Source organism: Crotalus tigris, unplaced genomic scaffold (assembly GCF_016545835.1).
Source record: "Crotalus tigris isolate CLP2741 ecotype Arizona unplaced genomic scaffold, ASM1654583v1 scf7180000017800.2534000, whole genome shotgun sequence".
In the NCBI taxonomy this organism is placed as follows: Eukaryota; Metazoa; Chordata; class Lepidosauria; order Squamata; family Viperidae; genus Crotalus; species Crotalus tigris.
This window is the reverse complement of record NW_024096645.1, coordinates 1,600,964-1,617,311: the sequence shown is the minus strand read 5'-3', so window position 1 is coordinate 1,617,311 and position 16,348 is coordinate 1,600,964. Positions and strand designations below refer to the sequence as shown.

At 38.8% G+C, this 16,348-nt stretch overlaps 1 protein-coding gene across 1 annotated transcript; it reads left to right on the top strand.

The window, feature by feature from the left end:
* The first annotated feature begins 5,638 nt into the window (after positions 1–5,638).
* On the top strand, positions 5,639–14,967 carry LOC120307636 (probable G-protein coupled receptor). Its single transcript, XM_039342577.1, has 2 exons — positions 5,639–6,119; positions 12,773–14,967. Exon 2 carries the CDS (start codon positions 12,880–12,882, stop codon positions 14,098–14,100), a length of 1,221 nt encoding a protein of 406 aa, XP_039198511.1. The 5' UTR covers positions 5,639–6,119; positions 12,773–12,879; the 3' UTR covers positions 14,101–14,967.
* The last annotated feature ends 1,381 nt before the right edge of the window (positions 14,968–16,348 follow it).

The following is a 16,348-nucleotide window of genomic DNA, read 5'->3' as shown; positions in this document are numbered from 1 at the left end:
TATTATCGGAAGAGGAGGGGATGCAAGGTTACTAACGCCTCCAAAGACCAATAGTGGAGGGATAGGGAAGGGCATCCGAAGAAAAGAACATAACGTTACAGACACATCTTGGTTATCAGCTGGCCAATCAGGGCCAGTAACACGGTCTAGGAGCCGTGCGCAAACGTTACTTGAACCTACTTAAATCACCTTTATTGTAATGGCCTTTTAGCCCTGACGATGCTGGGGAGTTCCCCCAGCGAAAGCTTGGCAACTTTTTAGTATAAGTATATTTTTAATAAAGTATTCTTATTTTAACCCTCCCAGTGATCGTATTTTATTCTTTTATTCATATATATATATATATATATATATATATAGAGAGAGAGAGAGAGAGAGAGAGAGAGAGAGAGCACCAATAAAGCAGGAATCAGAACTGGCTCTCCCTATGGCAGCCCTATATAATCCCTTAACCCTCACCCCCATTTCTGTCAGTAAGAGCCACTTCAAAATGCTAACACTATGGAGAGGGTGTAGGGTTAGGGATAGGGTTAGGCCTCCTGACTGGCTGAACAGCCCAGCTCCCACACCCAATTAATTGCTATCTAGGTTGATCTCCCAATCAAAACTAGGTCTCTGAATCAGGGATTGGCTCTGAGATCTGTCAAAGAGGTGAGAACCAAGGGCCAGAGTCTTCTCCAGCTCAAACCAGAATAGCCTTGCAGGAGAGTCATTGCCCAAGAACTGGTGGACAGGGAATGTCTACCTCCATTTAAAGCAGCCAATGGTTAGTAAGGTGATCCTACACATTATTTGAAGGTATCACATCTAAAATGGTCAAGAAAGTGGTCCTCATGATTGAATTGAAACAAGTTGTTGGCTTCTTAAGGTGAAAATGCTGCTTTAATAACAGGAGAGCAATGGGCAATTTAAAGTTGTTTCAGATATCAGTCAAAGACAAGATGAAGGCAATAATATACAAACAAAGCAGAAAAAAAGAGATTTTTGTAGCCATGGTTAAGAGAAGGGGGGAAAGTTCTTTGTTGTTAGGCTCAGCAGTAATACAGGGTATTGCTTATAGTGCCCAAATTTTTTCAGATCTACTCCAGGCACCTGAAAATGACCAAATAGCAAATTCTCAGTATGTGCAATTGCAGAAATCCAATACTTCAGGGAGAAAGTTGCAGTTTTACTTCTCTTCTCCTTTCAAAGACCTAAATGAGATGTGTATGGAGGAAGAATTGAACCTGTGGCCACCGCTTTCCTAACTGAGCTTTACCATTATTTCCAATTTCCTTTGGAGCATATTATATTTACAAATAAATGATGACTTACCTCTCCAGTGGTTCAATTTTGGAACCATCAGGCAATTACACATATTTCCTTGGACTTAGTTGACTCAACCTCATATATGTTCTGTCTGTTAAATAATTATTCTTTGTTTTCATTGGGACATAGCTGCTAAAGACAGCCCAAAGGAGGTACTATGACTTGGATGGAAACTACTCAGACAAAAAGTATGGCCAGCCGAAGGTTTTATCCTCTGTAAACATCATACATGTTGATGTGCTTGTTCAGTTAGAGCAATAAATGTTCGGTCAGTGTCAGTTCGGTCTTTTAAAAATGTTAAAATAAACTATTAAGTCTAATTGCTAAATAGTCCAATGAGCTAGTAGCTGTGTACTGCCAATAAGAGGAGCCTTTCAATCTGAACCCCAGGATTCAACCCTTTGTCATCAGTGCTCCTGGAAAGAATCAAGGTAGCAAGTGCCATTTGTTTTCTTTGAACCACTTTTTCACCAAGTGCTGTACAAACATTTAATTAATTAAGCAAACATAAAAATCTAGGAACACGCCTTCTTACATGCAAATAAGTGATAAGGGCAAAGAGAGGTAAGGCAGAGCCAGTGAACACAAGCAATTTGAGGACCACGCTTATCACTGCCTCGTGTTACAAGGAAATTGAAAGCTTTAGAAATAGCCAGAGCAGAATCAATATTTGGGGTACTGCAAATAGCTGCTATAGATAATTTTATTTTGGGTTTTTGTTGATGAGAGTTTAAAAGCTAGAATGGATTAAAACAGAGACCACCAAGATTAGATCCATGTCAGAGGTACACGGAGTTCCAAGGCCCCACCACAGGCATGGATCCAGCTCTTACAGCCTCTCCAAAAGTTGTCAGCCAATTATAATTTTTAATTTGACAGAAAGGGAAACTATTAAAAACACAGGGAGTAATCATATCATTGTGTTCATTCAAGCTTATGTACATTTTAATTGAATCACCTTTATGTTTCATCCTGGCCCTGATCATGCACACACTTATTATACCTATGCCTACTCCTGTACCTACTCATGTGCATGAAAACATTCTGTTTGGACTCGGTTGTGCAGGATCACACTCCACCTGATAATGCAAAAGATAGACTTTAAAAGTTTTAATTATAGTTGACCAAAAAATAAATCCCAAACCCAAATAGGAGATGTGATTCAGCTGAAAACCAGACTTAGATCATCTCTTTCAAAATCACAGCTCCTAAATAAACTGTGATCATCCCCTAAATTTTTGAAAGGAGAAATATTTCGATTCAAACCTATCCCTATGATTTTATGCTGCTATTTGTCTAGATGCATTTATGATTGTTGGAATTAGTGCTCTGGGATAGCTGCTTTTATTTTTTTGTTCCTATGAAAACTACCACTATTCAGCTGAACTGGAAAACAGTCTAAGGATGTTTAATTATTTTGTGATCATGACACAGTGTCCCAGATTTGCAGTATACCTAATTATATACAAATAGAAAAAAATTAGTACAATATACCTAATTCATCATATTAAGAGTATCATCTCTCTTTAAAAAAACAAAAAACAAGTGTTTCAGCTATTGTAGGATTCAACTCATGTTTGGCTGTATCTCTTTAAACTTAAGTAGATTTACTTAAGGCTTTAATTCTATTTTTGTTTAAGAGTAAAATCCCAGTCAAAGCAGAAAACCTCAAAAAACCCCAAAGAGAAAACTAGCCCATTGTAGAAAAAGTCTTTTAGCCACATTTTTCCCTTGATAAGAGACTGCAGCAAATTTGCAGGATATGTTCAATATTTATTTTACTTTAGCAGAAGGCTAAAAAGAAGAATATGTGAAGAAACATATCAACTTGTCTAAGTAAACTAAGGAATATACTACTGATGTGCTGACAATTGCTATCAACCTAGAGAGTTTTAAATTGGATTTAGATAAACTCATTAGTAATTATCAATGTCTACTAGTCCTGGTGAGGCTTTTCTCCTGTCTAAGATCAATATAAGAATAAAAAGTTGAATACTATTGCCATTAGCCATAGCTTAGTAATGATAGTTGCGTTCACATAGGACACTGATCCAGTCCTAAATAAATCTTAAAAACTAAGTCACACACTAAATCATAAAGCATGGGTGGCTGGTCTCATAACAACACAATAAATAAACCAAAGTAAAATAAAACCAGTTTGGTTTACTGCAATATGAGAACTTGGTCTTCATTAGAACTAGCACTATAAACCCCATTCAAAGCTCCTAGCTAGAACTGTTTTGTTACCAACAACAGCAAATAACCTGTGTCTTACAGCAACCAAAAGAGAGCTTGTTTGTCTACGACGTTTGGTATTCTGATTCTATTTTCTATTATGTTTTCTTTGGATAAATGAAAATGTTTTCTAGGTTTCACTCACCTCTAAATCATCAATGGCAAAATAGTCAAGGAAATTGCATTTAAACTGCCAAAGGCATTGTGTTTGGTAAAGCAATGTGTACACAGTCTGGGTCCTGCGTCATCCTAGCTGAAAGTGCCACCATTTGTGGATCATACAGAGAGAATTATAACTCTCCTCTGAAGTGTACACATGATTAATGAAGAATAAGTGCCATTTGTGTTCTTCCCGTGTTGTTCATTACATTGGACCATGGATACAGGAGCCTCTGAATTAATGCTCAGTTTCTGCCATAAGTTGTATAAATAACAGAGATGCTTTTAACTGGAAATTACAGAAATATATGAGTTGGTCTTTAAGGCAGGTCCTGCCACAAGAATGGAGTGAACCCCTTTTCTCAGGGTGATGAACAAGGACTAGGTAGAGGACTCTACTCTCCAAGAAACAAAGGCCTCGGATGTTCCTGGGGCTTGCAGTAACTACTGCCTCAGAGGAAACACGTACCTGCTTTATTGGCTACGCTGTTAAACTTCAGGCAGCATTTTTTTTTCCACTGCAGCAAAGTAGTGGTGATGCTCCAAGAGCTCTGTGGATTTGGGGGCAGAGATATTAAGAAAGGTACCTGCATCAAAATGGTGCAACTACTTCTCAAAGCAAGGCATTGGAAGACAAAACACTTTGAATAGCTGGTCCACTGTCCAGGAGGAGAACTCCAGAACATTGGCTTCCATGTTCCTCCCCAGTATCATCTAGTAATCCTGACTTTCTAGAGCTGCTGATTTGGAGGCTGAAGGCAACTGAACACCAATGTCTGGAAGGCACAATAGGAGATAATTGTAGCTTTTATGCCCAGGTTATTCAACTTCCTTAAAGCATCTGGTTGATTACTCTGGGATAGTAATATTAATTCATCTGATCTCATCATCTGATCCAAAGTCTCCAAACAGATTGTCTCATGCAATGCAATGTAGGAAAGTACCACCCCAGACCCAAAAATGTTTTGGTTTTATCTTCTCTGAATAGAGGAACATAAGTCCTGTGTTCTTCATTCATGACTAATAGGATGATTCTTAAGTTAAAACATCATTGGTTAATTCTCAGTGGGCCATAGAAATCCAGAAATACTGTTTAGGCCAATCTTTTTGAGCTGCTATAGCTGCTACTGTGTATATATTCTCTTAGAAAGCATGAAGTTACCAGAACATTTCTCCTATCGTGCAGCATTACTGTAAGCAAATTGGGGATCCCCAGATAGCTAACATTACAATTTCCATAGTCATTAGCCACCCTAATTGGGGCTGATGTGAGTTGAATAGCGAAATCTCCAGAAGGCAAAGACTCTCTGGTCCTACTCTAAGTCATCCAGGATAATAAATGAAAGAAAAAGCTATCAGTTACTTAATGCATGTGTCTGAGGGAGATGGGTGATTCAAAACTGTGAAAAAGAAATAAATTGATGGACATGGGTATATATGTCAAGTTTCCTATCAAATCCAGAGCAAGATTAAAAAATAATGTACATTCATAACTGCCAATACAAATCAGTGTTTTCTAAGAATATTTGGTAATACTGTGAAGATCCTAGGGAGCTGAGGAAGAGTACCATTGATTTATTTTTTTCTACCACCAGCACCCTATGAGGAAAATAATTTACAATTTTTTCATTCCTTTTTTACCAAATGGGACATCCATACTCAATTTATCTTGCCTGCAGAACTGAGAATTGTGCCTTCAGACTCCATCTCGTCTTATAAAATCAGGATCAAGCAACCTGTACTTTGCTTCACTGTAGGACAGTGTTTCCCAAACTTGACAATTTTAAAGCATGTGGACTTCAACTCCCAATGCTGGCTGTGGAATTCTGGGAGTTGAAGTCCACATGCCTTAAAATTGTCAAGTTTGGGAAACACTGCTGTAGGAGGTACTTAGGACCCAGTAGACTTCTCTCTGTGAATGATAGACAGTGCTTTAAAAGGGCACGCAGAGCCCAGATGTGACAGCCTGTGCCACCCACAGTGAAGAAACAACCAGCAACTGCTACTGCAGGAGTTATAGCAGCAACCAGTCTACCCAGCCCTGTTCCAGGTGTAGAAAAATCTAACAATATTGGGAGTATGGGACCCCTTCCCAGAGGTATGCATCTTCACCAACCTGTCTTCAAGGTGTAACCGCTTCTCCTACAGCAGGAAAGAACTTTGATTTCACAAACAAAGCTGGTCATTGCAAACAGTAGGACAGCAGTCCTTGCTCCCTTAAAGGTGCTGGTTACAACACCAGTGTGCTGCCCATGGAACATGAACATTTGAGACAGCGATTTTGAATACCACTCAGGTGGAAAACTGAAGTGATTCTAGGCCGTGTCAGGCAGCTATGAAGAGCTCACTGATCAGAAGGAAACTAAATCTGGCATTCCTGCTGGCCACAAAAGAAGCTGATGGTGAACTGGAGTTTGGTAAGCCACTTCTTAATAGGGCATTCTGGGAAGGAAGTAGATTGAAAATTGATGGTGTTTCCAAATTAGGCTTTTATGGTGAAGTGTCTCAACTTTATTCATAGAACTGTGAATGTACTTAGACCCCAAAATTTCACAGGATAACCTGTGATCTATTTTATTAGCTGCTTCCAGCCCCAGCCCCCCTTCCAAATAATATGTAAAAAAAAAGAAAATGTTTGCAAATTCCTCTTGGTTTGATATGAAGTTGTCAGCACCTTGAGTTGGAATTAATGGGGATTGTCAGAAGCTTTTTTTAAATGAAGAGAAAACCCCATTTTTATTTCAAATGGGTATTTAAACCTTTAACAAAACGGGTATCTTTCACATTTTCCTGTTTTAATCATAGGATGTTTTAGGTTATTGAATCCCAGAAAAGACAAACATATTTATGAATGTGGTTTTATATAAGACACCAGTGAGTCTTTATTAGAACACTCACTTCTGTTAAAGAAGGAAGAGTCCGAACTGAAAGGAGTGTCAAGAACTATGAAAATGAAGGTGATGGCAAAGAATTCATCTCATCCTAGGATAGTCTTGAAAAATTACTTGGGTTTGGTTAATCCAGTTGAAAAAAAAAGTTAGTGTGAGGAAAGTAAAGGAGGGGATAATTCTTATATGTTTATATACCAAATCTATTATCTAAAAAGAAGATTTTAAGACAAATCATACTCTAAAGCAGTGTTTCCCAAACTTGACAATTTTAAGGCATGAGGACTTCAACTCCCAGAATTCCACAGCCAGCAACGCTGGCTGTGGAATTCTGGGAGTTGAAGTCCTCATGCCTTAAAATTGTCAAGTTTGGGAAACACTGCTCTAAAGCAATAGTCTTCAAACTTGGCTGGCTGAAGAATTCTGGGAGTTGAAGTCCACAAGTCTTAAAGTTGCATAGTTTGAAGACCTCTGCTCTAAAGCAACCATAGTGAACAACTGTTTTTCTATACTACAGTAAAACCAAATGCATAGGTACAGATAGGTAGCACCTGGCTCAACAGTAGTAACTGTGAAAGATATCTAGGTGCTACCACTTGAGTATGAGCCAGCAATGTGCTGCAGCTGCCAAAAAAGCCAACGCAGTCCCAAGTTGCATCAACAGAGGGACAGCATCAAGATCATGAGATGTAATAATACTATACTGCACTAGTGAGGCCCCACTTGAGGTACTGCATCCAGTTCTGGTAACCATGATATAAAAAATATGCTGAGACCTTAGGAAATGTGCAGAGAAGAACAACAAAGATGATAAAAGGTCTGGAGGCTAATTCATATGATGAATGGTTGAGGGAGCTGGGTATGTCCAGCCTATTGAAGGGAAGGATTAAGGGGGTCATATAACTGTCTTCCAGTACTGAAGGGGCCATCACAAAAAAGAGGGGATTGACTTATTCTCCAAAGCACCAAAGGGCAGGATAAAAACTAATGGGCGAAAGCTTGTTAAAGAGAGAACCAACCTATAAATAAAAAGAAAGAACAATTAATCAATGGAATAACTTGCCTCCTTGGGTTGTGGGTGCTCCATCACTGGAGATTTTCAAAAATAGTCTGGACAACCATTTGACAGAGATGTTATTAGGTCTCCTATCTTGAGCAGGGGGTTGGACTCTGCAGTCCGTTATAGGCCTATGAATCTACTTTCACAACAACAGGAAATAAAATTATGGAACTATTTTCTTTACAAAAACTAAAATAAATAATTCTTTGTTTCAGACCTATAGTTTTTTTTTTCTCTTTTACATTCTTGGTGAAGAGTTGTTTCCTTTTCTTCCTCTTGGTGTGTTTTAAACTTAATGCTATTGTGGATCTCTGGATTTGTGGGGAAGTAACCCTTATGGCTGCCATAGATACAGATACAGTGTTTCTGAACTCACTCTAAGTTGTCTTAACTATCTACCATGGTTGTTCATTGGCAAAAAAAGGAAGGAAAGTAGATAGGTAGGTAGGGTCAGGCAGTGCAGGAAGGTATTCAGAAGAAATATGAATATAATTGAGGCGAGTTTCCAGTACAGTTCATTTGCCACTAAAAAGGCAAGTTGCTTTTTTATTTAAGTTTAAAATGAAAACGTAAAATGGACTGCCTCTTCAGAATATGATGAATATGTTGCCTCCCCAAGCCCCAGCCTCTAGATCTTCAGAATTTTCTTCTTCAATGGTGAGACCTAGACTAAAGTTTAATACTCCTTTACCTCACAACTGAAAACCTCCAAGAAGGCTATTGTAAAGGATACAATTAGGCTCTCAAAAAATTCATTGTAAGTAGAATACCAGGTATAATAGACTGCAAAAATCAGGATTAACAATGTTTTGAAGTGATGTGGAGCAGTTGCTCCAGAACAAAAGTTCTAATGATGACTCATTCATTCTTTCTTTAATATCCAATTCCCTCTATTGTCAAAAAGCAAACATCCAAAAGAGGGAAGAGTCAGACGTGTGTGGTACTAATGGTTTAACATATGTTATAAGGGTCAAGGATAGTGACCACCCTGGTACTAGGAATCAAATCTCTGAAATAATTCCATGTTGTGTCAGTGTGTTAATGCCTGTCAGGATGCCAGGGGATATAAGTCAATCAAATATTGAACAGAGTCCTTGACTTAATGGATGCCTCAATGAAGAGACTTTGGCAGCAATATGGAAATGGTTTTCTCCTGCCTTTTTCAAGGATATTTTTGGTTTGCTCCTTATTTTAAGCTTCCAATGATATCCTTTGCAATTCTATTCATTTTTCATGTACCTTTGCCCTCACCACACACACACAAATGATTTCTGCTTTTTTTCTACTTGTTAAACTAGCCCAGGGATAGGCAACCTTGGCTCTTTTATGACTCGTGGACCTCAACTCCCAGAATTCCTGAGCCGGCATGGCTCAGCATGGAAACCTCTCCCTTTCCCCTCAGTATGGCTGGCTCAGGAATTCTGCGAGTTGAAGACCATGAGTCATAAAAGATCCAAAGTTGCCTACCCCTGAACTAGCCTGACACTTTATTACCAAGGACCAAAAAGATGACAGAAAGGGATGGCGCTGAAAGAATAGTCAATTTTACATGCCCAAAGTGCTATTGAGTCTTGCAAGGGAACTACTATTAACTTGCCTAGAATAATATTGAACGTGATTGAGATAAAACTGGCCTTTTTGGAACTTGTATTATTTTGACTTAAATATGCCAAAACTGATACTGATATTCCTTAATGTTAGAACAGAAGAGGATATAACTGTGTCTTATAGCTTAGTCCACACCTTCCCTATCATAATAAAAAGTGTTAGGAAGAAGCCTTGGTTGATCAAAGATAGAAGAAGATATCTAGATATCTATGATCTGATATAATGCATGAAAGATTGGCTTTGGGACAGAAGAGCAGTAAATGGGAAAGAGCACGAATTAACAAGTGAAATGAAAGAAAGAAAAAATAGACATTCCCATAGCTATGACAAAGTTTATCCATGCATGAAGGTAAATCTAAAAGCATAATCAGTATTAGGATGAACGATTGAGAGCGTTACTGAAAGATATAAGGATGATGAGAGATTCTGAATATGGGACACAGAATTTTTGGTTAATGTCAAGAGTTGAATTTTGGAAAAATAGAATTAGAAAAAAGAAAAACAGTGAACAAATAAGAATAAAAGTAGAACAGCTGAAGGAAGGAAAACAAATGAAGATTATTTGGAAATTGGGAAGACACAGGTTTAAATTAATCCTCTACTCATTAAGCTCATTAAGTGATTTGGGACCAGTCAATATCTTTTATCTAACAGGCTGATTGTTTTAATGAAAAATTGAAGTAGGAGTTTGCTATGAATACTTACTTGAACTCTGGGGAAAGAAGTAGAATAAGCCTAGCAAGTAAATATTCAATCCAGGAGATAAAACTCATAACAACTAATTAGCAATGTATTTCCAGGAGATAGTAGTGTGTGAAATAACCATTGTGGTCTGTTTCTTGCCGATGAACTTGATAAGGTTTATCAGGAAATTCCCTCCCGATCTCATAACGGAAATGAAAGCAGCAGCAAATAACTGCAAGCAGTATTCTTGGCACAGCATCTATCCCTGTGCAAGCAATGATTTCATAATGCAGACTCTTTCCTTTCTCTTCCTTTCAAGGGGAAGTTTGTAAAAATTGGGATGAAATCTCTTTTTGACATTAGAAGCACTGAATTAGTTCAGTCCAAAGTATTAGAATGAAGCGTGAACTTTCATTTCCCTTCTGCTTACCATTTATTTATTTATTCAATTTATAACCTGGACTTTCCTGGGTAATGACGTCTTTCTTCCATGTTTTCATTCATCTTGACCTCACCCATACCTGAGACAGCTTGGAGCCTTTCTTAACTATTCCAGTTATGATATAATATCCCTACCCCATCCCCAAAGTAGCCAATAGCGTATAGCAGCTTTATCAAGGGTACTCATTGTTGATCCCTTGGTATGGGATCAGCCCAGTCTAACCACTTGAAGCTGGTGCACCCACATCAGCTGTCCCCCTCTGGCACAGGGTGTTAGTCTAGCACCATGCTATTTGGACACAAGGTAGTTTGTACTCTTTTAAATATACCTGAAGTTTGTATTTTCAGACTTGTCTTAAGGCAGAGATCTCCAACCTTAGCAACTTTAAGACTTGCGGACTTCAACTCCCAGAATTGGGAGCTGGCTGGGGAATTCTGGGAGTTGAGGTCCGCAAGTCTTAAAGTTGCCAAGGTTGGAGACCCCTGCCTTAAGGCCCCACTCCCTCCTTTTTAGCACATGTATACCAAATACCCCCATGCAAAATCTGGGTTTCCCCCCAAAAAAGTGAACAATGCCATTACCTCAAGTGGAGTAATATTTCTGATTCTAGAAAAGGCCAGATTTTGATGTGGGCAGCAATAGATGGTGTGGCAAGTCTCTCACAGGTCATCACAGAGTAACAATGGAAGTCATATTTCAAAGGAAAGAGGTTTTTAAAATGAATTTTAGAAACCATTCTGACCATTGCCATTGACATTTCCAAGTGCTTTTTCCCATCGTTTTTTAAAGCTATCACATAATATTGTGGTGTTGTGACAGTTTGTTTCATGCATGGATGTGATCAATTTTTTGGCACTAGTTAAAAAGTCAATTTAAAAATTAGTAATACAATGGAGCTAATTGAAGAATTCTAGCAGCTTCAGAAATTTCTTTGGTTGAAATGAACTTTCTTATTCACTGCAGGTATGTCACACCTACACAAATAAAGTGCCTAGAAAATCAGTTGGAATTTTTCTTATAGTTACAGCAGAACTGTTATAAAAATTAGGTTTAGGGGCTACCCACCACTAATAGTGTTTTATGTTGTCATTTTATGGGAAGGAACAGAGAGCTGAAATTCAACTTTGAACTCCTGAAAAAAATTACAGATGGATTTTGGTTTTTTATTTAGTCATTGGGCTAGAACAGAGGTAGGCAACCTTGGCTCTTTTATGACTTGTGGACTTCAACTCCCAGAATTCCTGAGCCAGCCATGCTGAGGAGAAAGGGAGAGGTTTCCAAGCTGAGCCATGCTGGCTCAGGAATTCTGGGAGTTGAAGTCCACGAGTCATAAAAGCCAAGGTTGCCTACCCCTGGGCTAGAAGCTTGTTTTTAAAATCAAATAAAACATTACACAGCTTATAAATAAAAATGTACAGTTACATTTGCTGTATAGTTCTCCATATTAGTTCAGAATGTCAAGCTATGTACAACTGGCTGAGAACAGCCAATAGTAACCTGAGAATAAACTATTGAACACAGTGAGTAGGACTTCTCAGCAGCTTGAGTCTTACCACATAGTACTGTAAGTGTCTGAAAGGAACTGTTTTAATTACCTCAATTATCATTGAGCTGGAAGGAGAAAGTCACAGCTGGTGTAGTAATTAGAATAACAAATAGTCTAGTGCTTCAATAATAGAGGGAAATTGTTGGACCCTAACAGAAATCTATAATCCACATTTTCTAACCAGTTAGCTAACTTATGAAAGGAAAACTGTTTATGTAAGCAACAGCTTACTGCTTTCTATGTCTGAGGTCATCCAACACAACTTGCTATGATGCAAAATCTAAATAAATCATATTTAACATGATTAAGTTAAGTCACATAAGTTACTCACTATACATCCTGCAGCCTAATATGGTAGTATAAAACTAGCCGTTGTATCATATGGATAGGTGATTTCCTTAGCAAGACTATAGAAGTAGTTCAGCCTTTCAAGTTAACTAGGTTAACTTTCCTAACTAGGTTAGGAAACAGACTCTGCATGAAATATTAGAATTTGGTTATTATATAATATAATAACAAAATCTGGAAAGCAGATGAAGATTTTCATTCTCCCGTTTTATACTAAAGAGAATCAAGGTAGGGCAACCTTGAAGTTTTTCCTCACCTGTTCCTGGCTAGGTGATGTTTAGATAAGGATTGCTTACTTCCTCTTTCAAGACCTTATATGTTTACCTGTACAGTGATTTCCATCTCCTTCTTCAAAGATGTTTCTACAGCATCCCAGTCTGTAGCCATTTGGAGCCTTTATGTGATGCAATCAACATATCTCACCGAAGGCAATGAAATTCTATTTCAATTTATCCCATTTCATTATTTTATTATTTTTTTTATTTCTTCTGCAGGAATTGAAAGGTACCAAGAAAAGACACAGCCATATTGACATGCAACCTAGGCATCCCTCAGCATTTCTTGTTAAAGGCCAAGCTACCTAGAAATAGACTTCTTCGGAATGATGGTAAACAGAACTAGGATTAACTCTACTCATGGACTTGATGCTTTTGGAGTGTCCCAGTTCCAGGAGGCCATTGGAGTTTTCTTCATGGTTATGCTGAGTGTCGTTGCTTTGGTTGCCAACACAGCAGTTATGGTTGTTATTCTCAAAACACCTCTCCTGAGGAAATTCATCTTTGTCTGCCATCTCTGCCTTGTAGATCTGTTGTCAGCAATTTTCATCATGCCACTGGGGATCATCTCCAGTTCCACATGCTTCAACAGAATTTTGTACAGCATCGCTGAGTGCCAAACACTCATCTTCTTGAATGTTTGTTTCATCAGCGCTTCCATTCTCACCATCTCTGTTATCAGCATTGAACGATACTACTATATCGTTCATCCCATGAGATATGAAGTTAAGATGACGACTGGGCTGGCCATTACTGTTGTGATTTTCATTTGGATTAAGTCTATGCTGGTTGCTGCACTGGCAATAGTAGGCTGGCCCCAAGACAATGGTGCAAGCAGTGCCAGTAAATGTACTGTTAACTGGAGCCCCGGAGCCCACAAGAAGATTTTTGTGATCATCTTCAGCCTTCTCTGCTTCATATTGCCCAGTTTAATTATCTTTGCAGTATATGGTAGCATCTACAAAGTGGCCCGCATTGCATCCTTGCAGCATATTCCTGTCCCATCTTGGACAGCTGCTCCCAGACAAAGGTCAGAGTCCATCCACAGTCAAGTCACCATCATCACTACCAGGAATGTGCCTCCAAGACTGTCTCCTGAACGCTTTTTTGGTGGGAATAAAGCAGCCCTGACCTTGGTGCTGATCGTAGGCCAGTTTTTCTGCTGCTGGCTTCCTTTTTTCTCCTTCCACCTGCACTGCTGCTTCCACTCTGTCCCTACAATCCCTGATTCTGTTGAAATAGTTGTGACCTGGCTCGCTTATTCCTCCTTTGCGATCAACCCTTTCTTCTATGGATTGCTAAACCGTCAAATCAGGGAAGAGCTGGCTAAGATGGGACGACATTGCCTCAGTAAGCCTCTGAACCAGGACTTTTGTATCTCCAGCCCAGAAGGCTCCACTCATGAGAATTTCCTCCAATTTATTCAGAGGACTAGTTGCACATTTGAGAACCATTCCAGCTATACTAATTCCAGCCCCAGGAACACTTTGGACCAAACTGCTTTGGGATTCAGAATCCCAGGACAAATCCCAGAAGAAACCAATTGAAGAAAGAATACCGTGTTGTGTTTTTCTCAATTCCGTATTTCTTCCCTTCTGGCTTTGCATTTATCTTCTTCTACACTGAAAATACTCAACAAGCTTTCCTTATGAGGAGGATTGTCAGCTGAGCAATGGCTTTCTCTTAAGTGTAAATGGAAAGGTACTACATGAGTTGTCAGCATCCTCTCTCTTTCCAGTGGCTTGCAAGGGTGTAAATGATGATTTAGAAGTATCAGTTGTACTAATAAGCAATTGTACTGAACTCACTATGACAGTTGTGTGCAGAGACCTGACACCTTAACAATGCCTGCAAGACTCCAAGAAAATATTATATGTGTGGGAGAGGAGAAAACCCTCCAAAGTGCTTTCCTAAAATACAATAACACCAAAGTGAGCACCAAGAGTGGTCTTTCTTCCTATTCACATAGTGTAATGGACAGATTTAGTTTTGTAGCGCTTGCTTAGTTTGTATACTTAAGGCAAAAGTCACTTTTTCCTTAAGAAAATAATATATGCCCCAATGCTGTAGAACAGAATTGCCCATTCTCCAAAAATATAGGCCAGTGATAGACTGCTTTGACTTCTTTAGTATGACCAAGGGGAGAAGACAAACTTGTGGAAATTATTACGGTCAATGTCACAGATAAAGCAACTATTCTTGCTCTCATGGTTGAAAAGGAAAGATAAAATTGTAATTTCCTGTAATTTGGTGCTGTACAGAGAACATTCAGATCTTGGGGAGAATTCAGAAGAAGAATAAGATAATGTTCTCTGAATCATATTCAGCATATAAGAACTACTTTCTGTTTCCTGTGCAATAATAACTTGGGAAAAGTTCTAATACGGAGGTTTATAATAAAAAGCAGAATTCTTTATACTTGTGATGGTTCTTGAACTTTTCAAACTGCACAAAAGTTCTGTGTCAATTCTATTTTTTCCCATTCAGGGAAAAAAAGTAAAATAAGACAACCTTAAAAAAAGATATAAACTGTTTCATAACTCCAAACTGTCATCCTATATCCTAAATTTTCCACTTCCTCTCCAAATTGCAGGTTAATCTAGAACCTATGAATGAAGAGGGGAGGCAGAAATCTCCATACCACAGAGGAAGATTGAATCCCTTCGATTATCGTGTTGGTTATTTCAAATAGGCAGCTATTAGTACTCTTAGATTTGTATGGGTGACAGGTGGTAACCGCCACTTTCCAAGGTCTTGGGAAGGCAGGGAGGAAAGGAAGGATCATATTGTAGATTTTGGTCCCTCAGTAAGACTCAAAAGAGAGCCAAGAGGCACTAATTCTGAATTTCTTGTATCTTAGTGCATCTGGGAAAATACAGTTAAAATAGACACAAAGTTGGGAGCGTTGAAATGGCTCATAAGAGTAGGTTAAGATGGTGTACTCCTTTGTGCCAAAAGGCATTCCAATGAGTTGGCGTTAATCTGAAAAGAAAGCACCAGGGCTAGCTTTAGGCTAAGAGAGTGCCTCCTTCCCAGTCATTAAAAAAAAAAAAAAATCTTTGCATCAGTATGAATGGTGCCATCACTTAATGAAGCCTAGGGGCATCATATACCCTTGAGCCAGCACTGGAAAATACACCCTTGATTGGTTTGATGTGACATATAAGTAGTCAGATCAAAATGGAGAGTTCTTCAATCAGGGCATTGTTTGGTTCCTGCTCATATATACTGAGTTTTTCAAGGGCATCTGCCTAGGAGTCTGAGAAACCTGCCTAAGATATAGCTCTAGGCCAGGGGTAGGCAACCTTGGCTCTTTTATGACTCATGGACTTCAACTCCCAGAATTCCTGAGCCAGCCATGTTGGCTCAGGAATTCTGGGAGTTGAAGTCCACGAGTCATAAAAGAGCCAAGGTTGCCTACCCCTGCTTTAGGCTGACTACTGGGGTAAAAGGTTTGCCTAAAATAAAAGCTTGCACAGAATATAATACTTTAAAAAATCTTGTCATTATTAACAATGACATGTATCTTAACAATTCTTTGTTAATACAAGCAGAATGTGGAGAGATTTTTCAGCAGTTAGTTCCTTTTGATTTTTCAATCTCTGAGGGAGCTCAGACCCTTTCTATTAGAAGAGTGAGCTGTGCAAAAGCAGACTTTTGAGTATCAAGTTGATGTGAATGTAGAATTGTGACTCCAATGGGAACCCCCAGCCACATCACCAAAACTCATTCAAACTGTGCTGACCTGCTAGAGGAATCCTTTGATGTCTATAGGGATGGCATACTGAGTGGCAT

What these genes read in the sequence shown, in the direction of transcription:
- LOC120307636 (XM_039342577.1), top strand. Translation starts at nt 12,880, where the DNA reads ATGATGGTAAACAGAACTAGGATTAACTCTACTCATGGACTTGATGCT.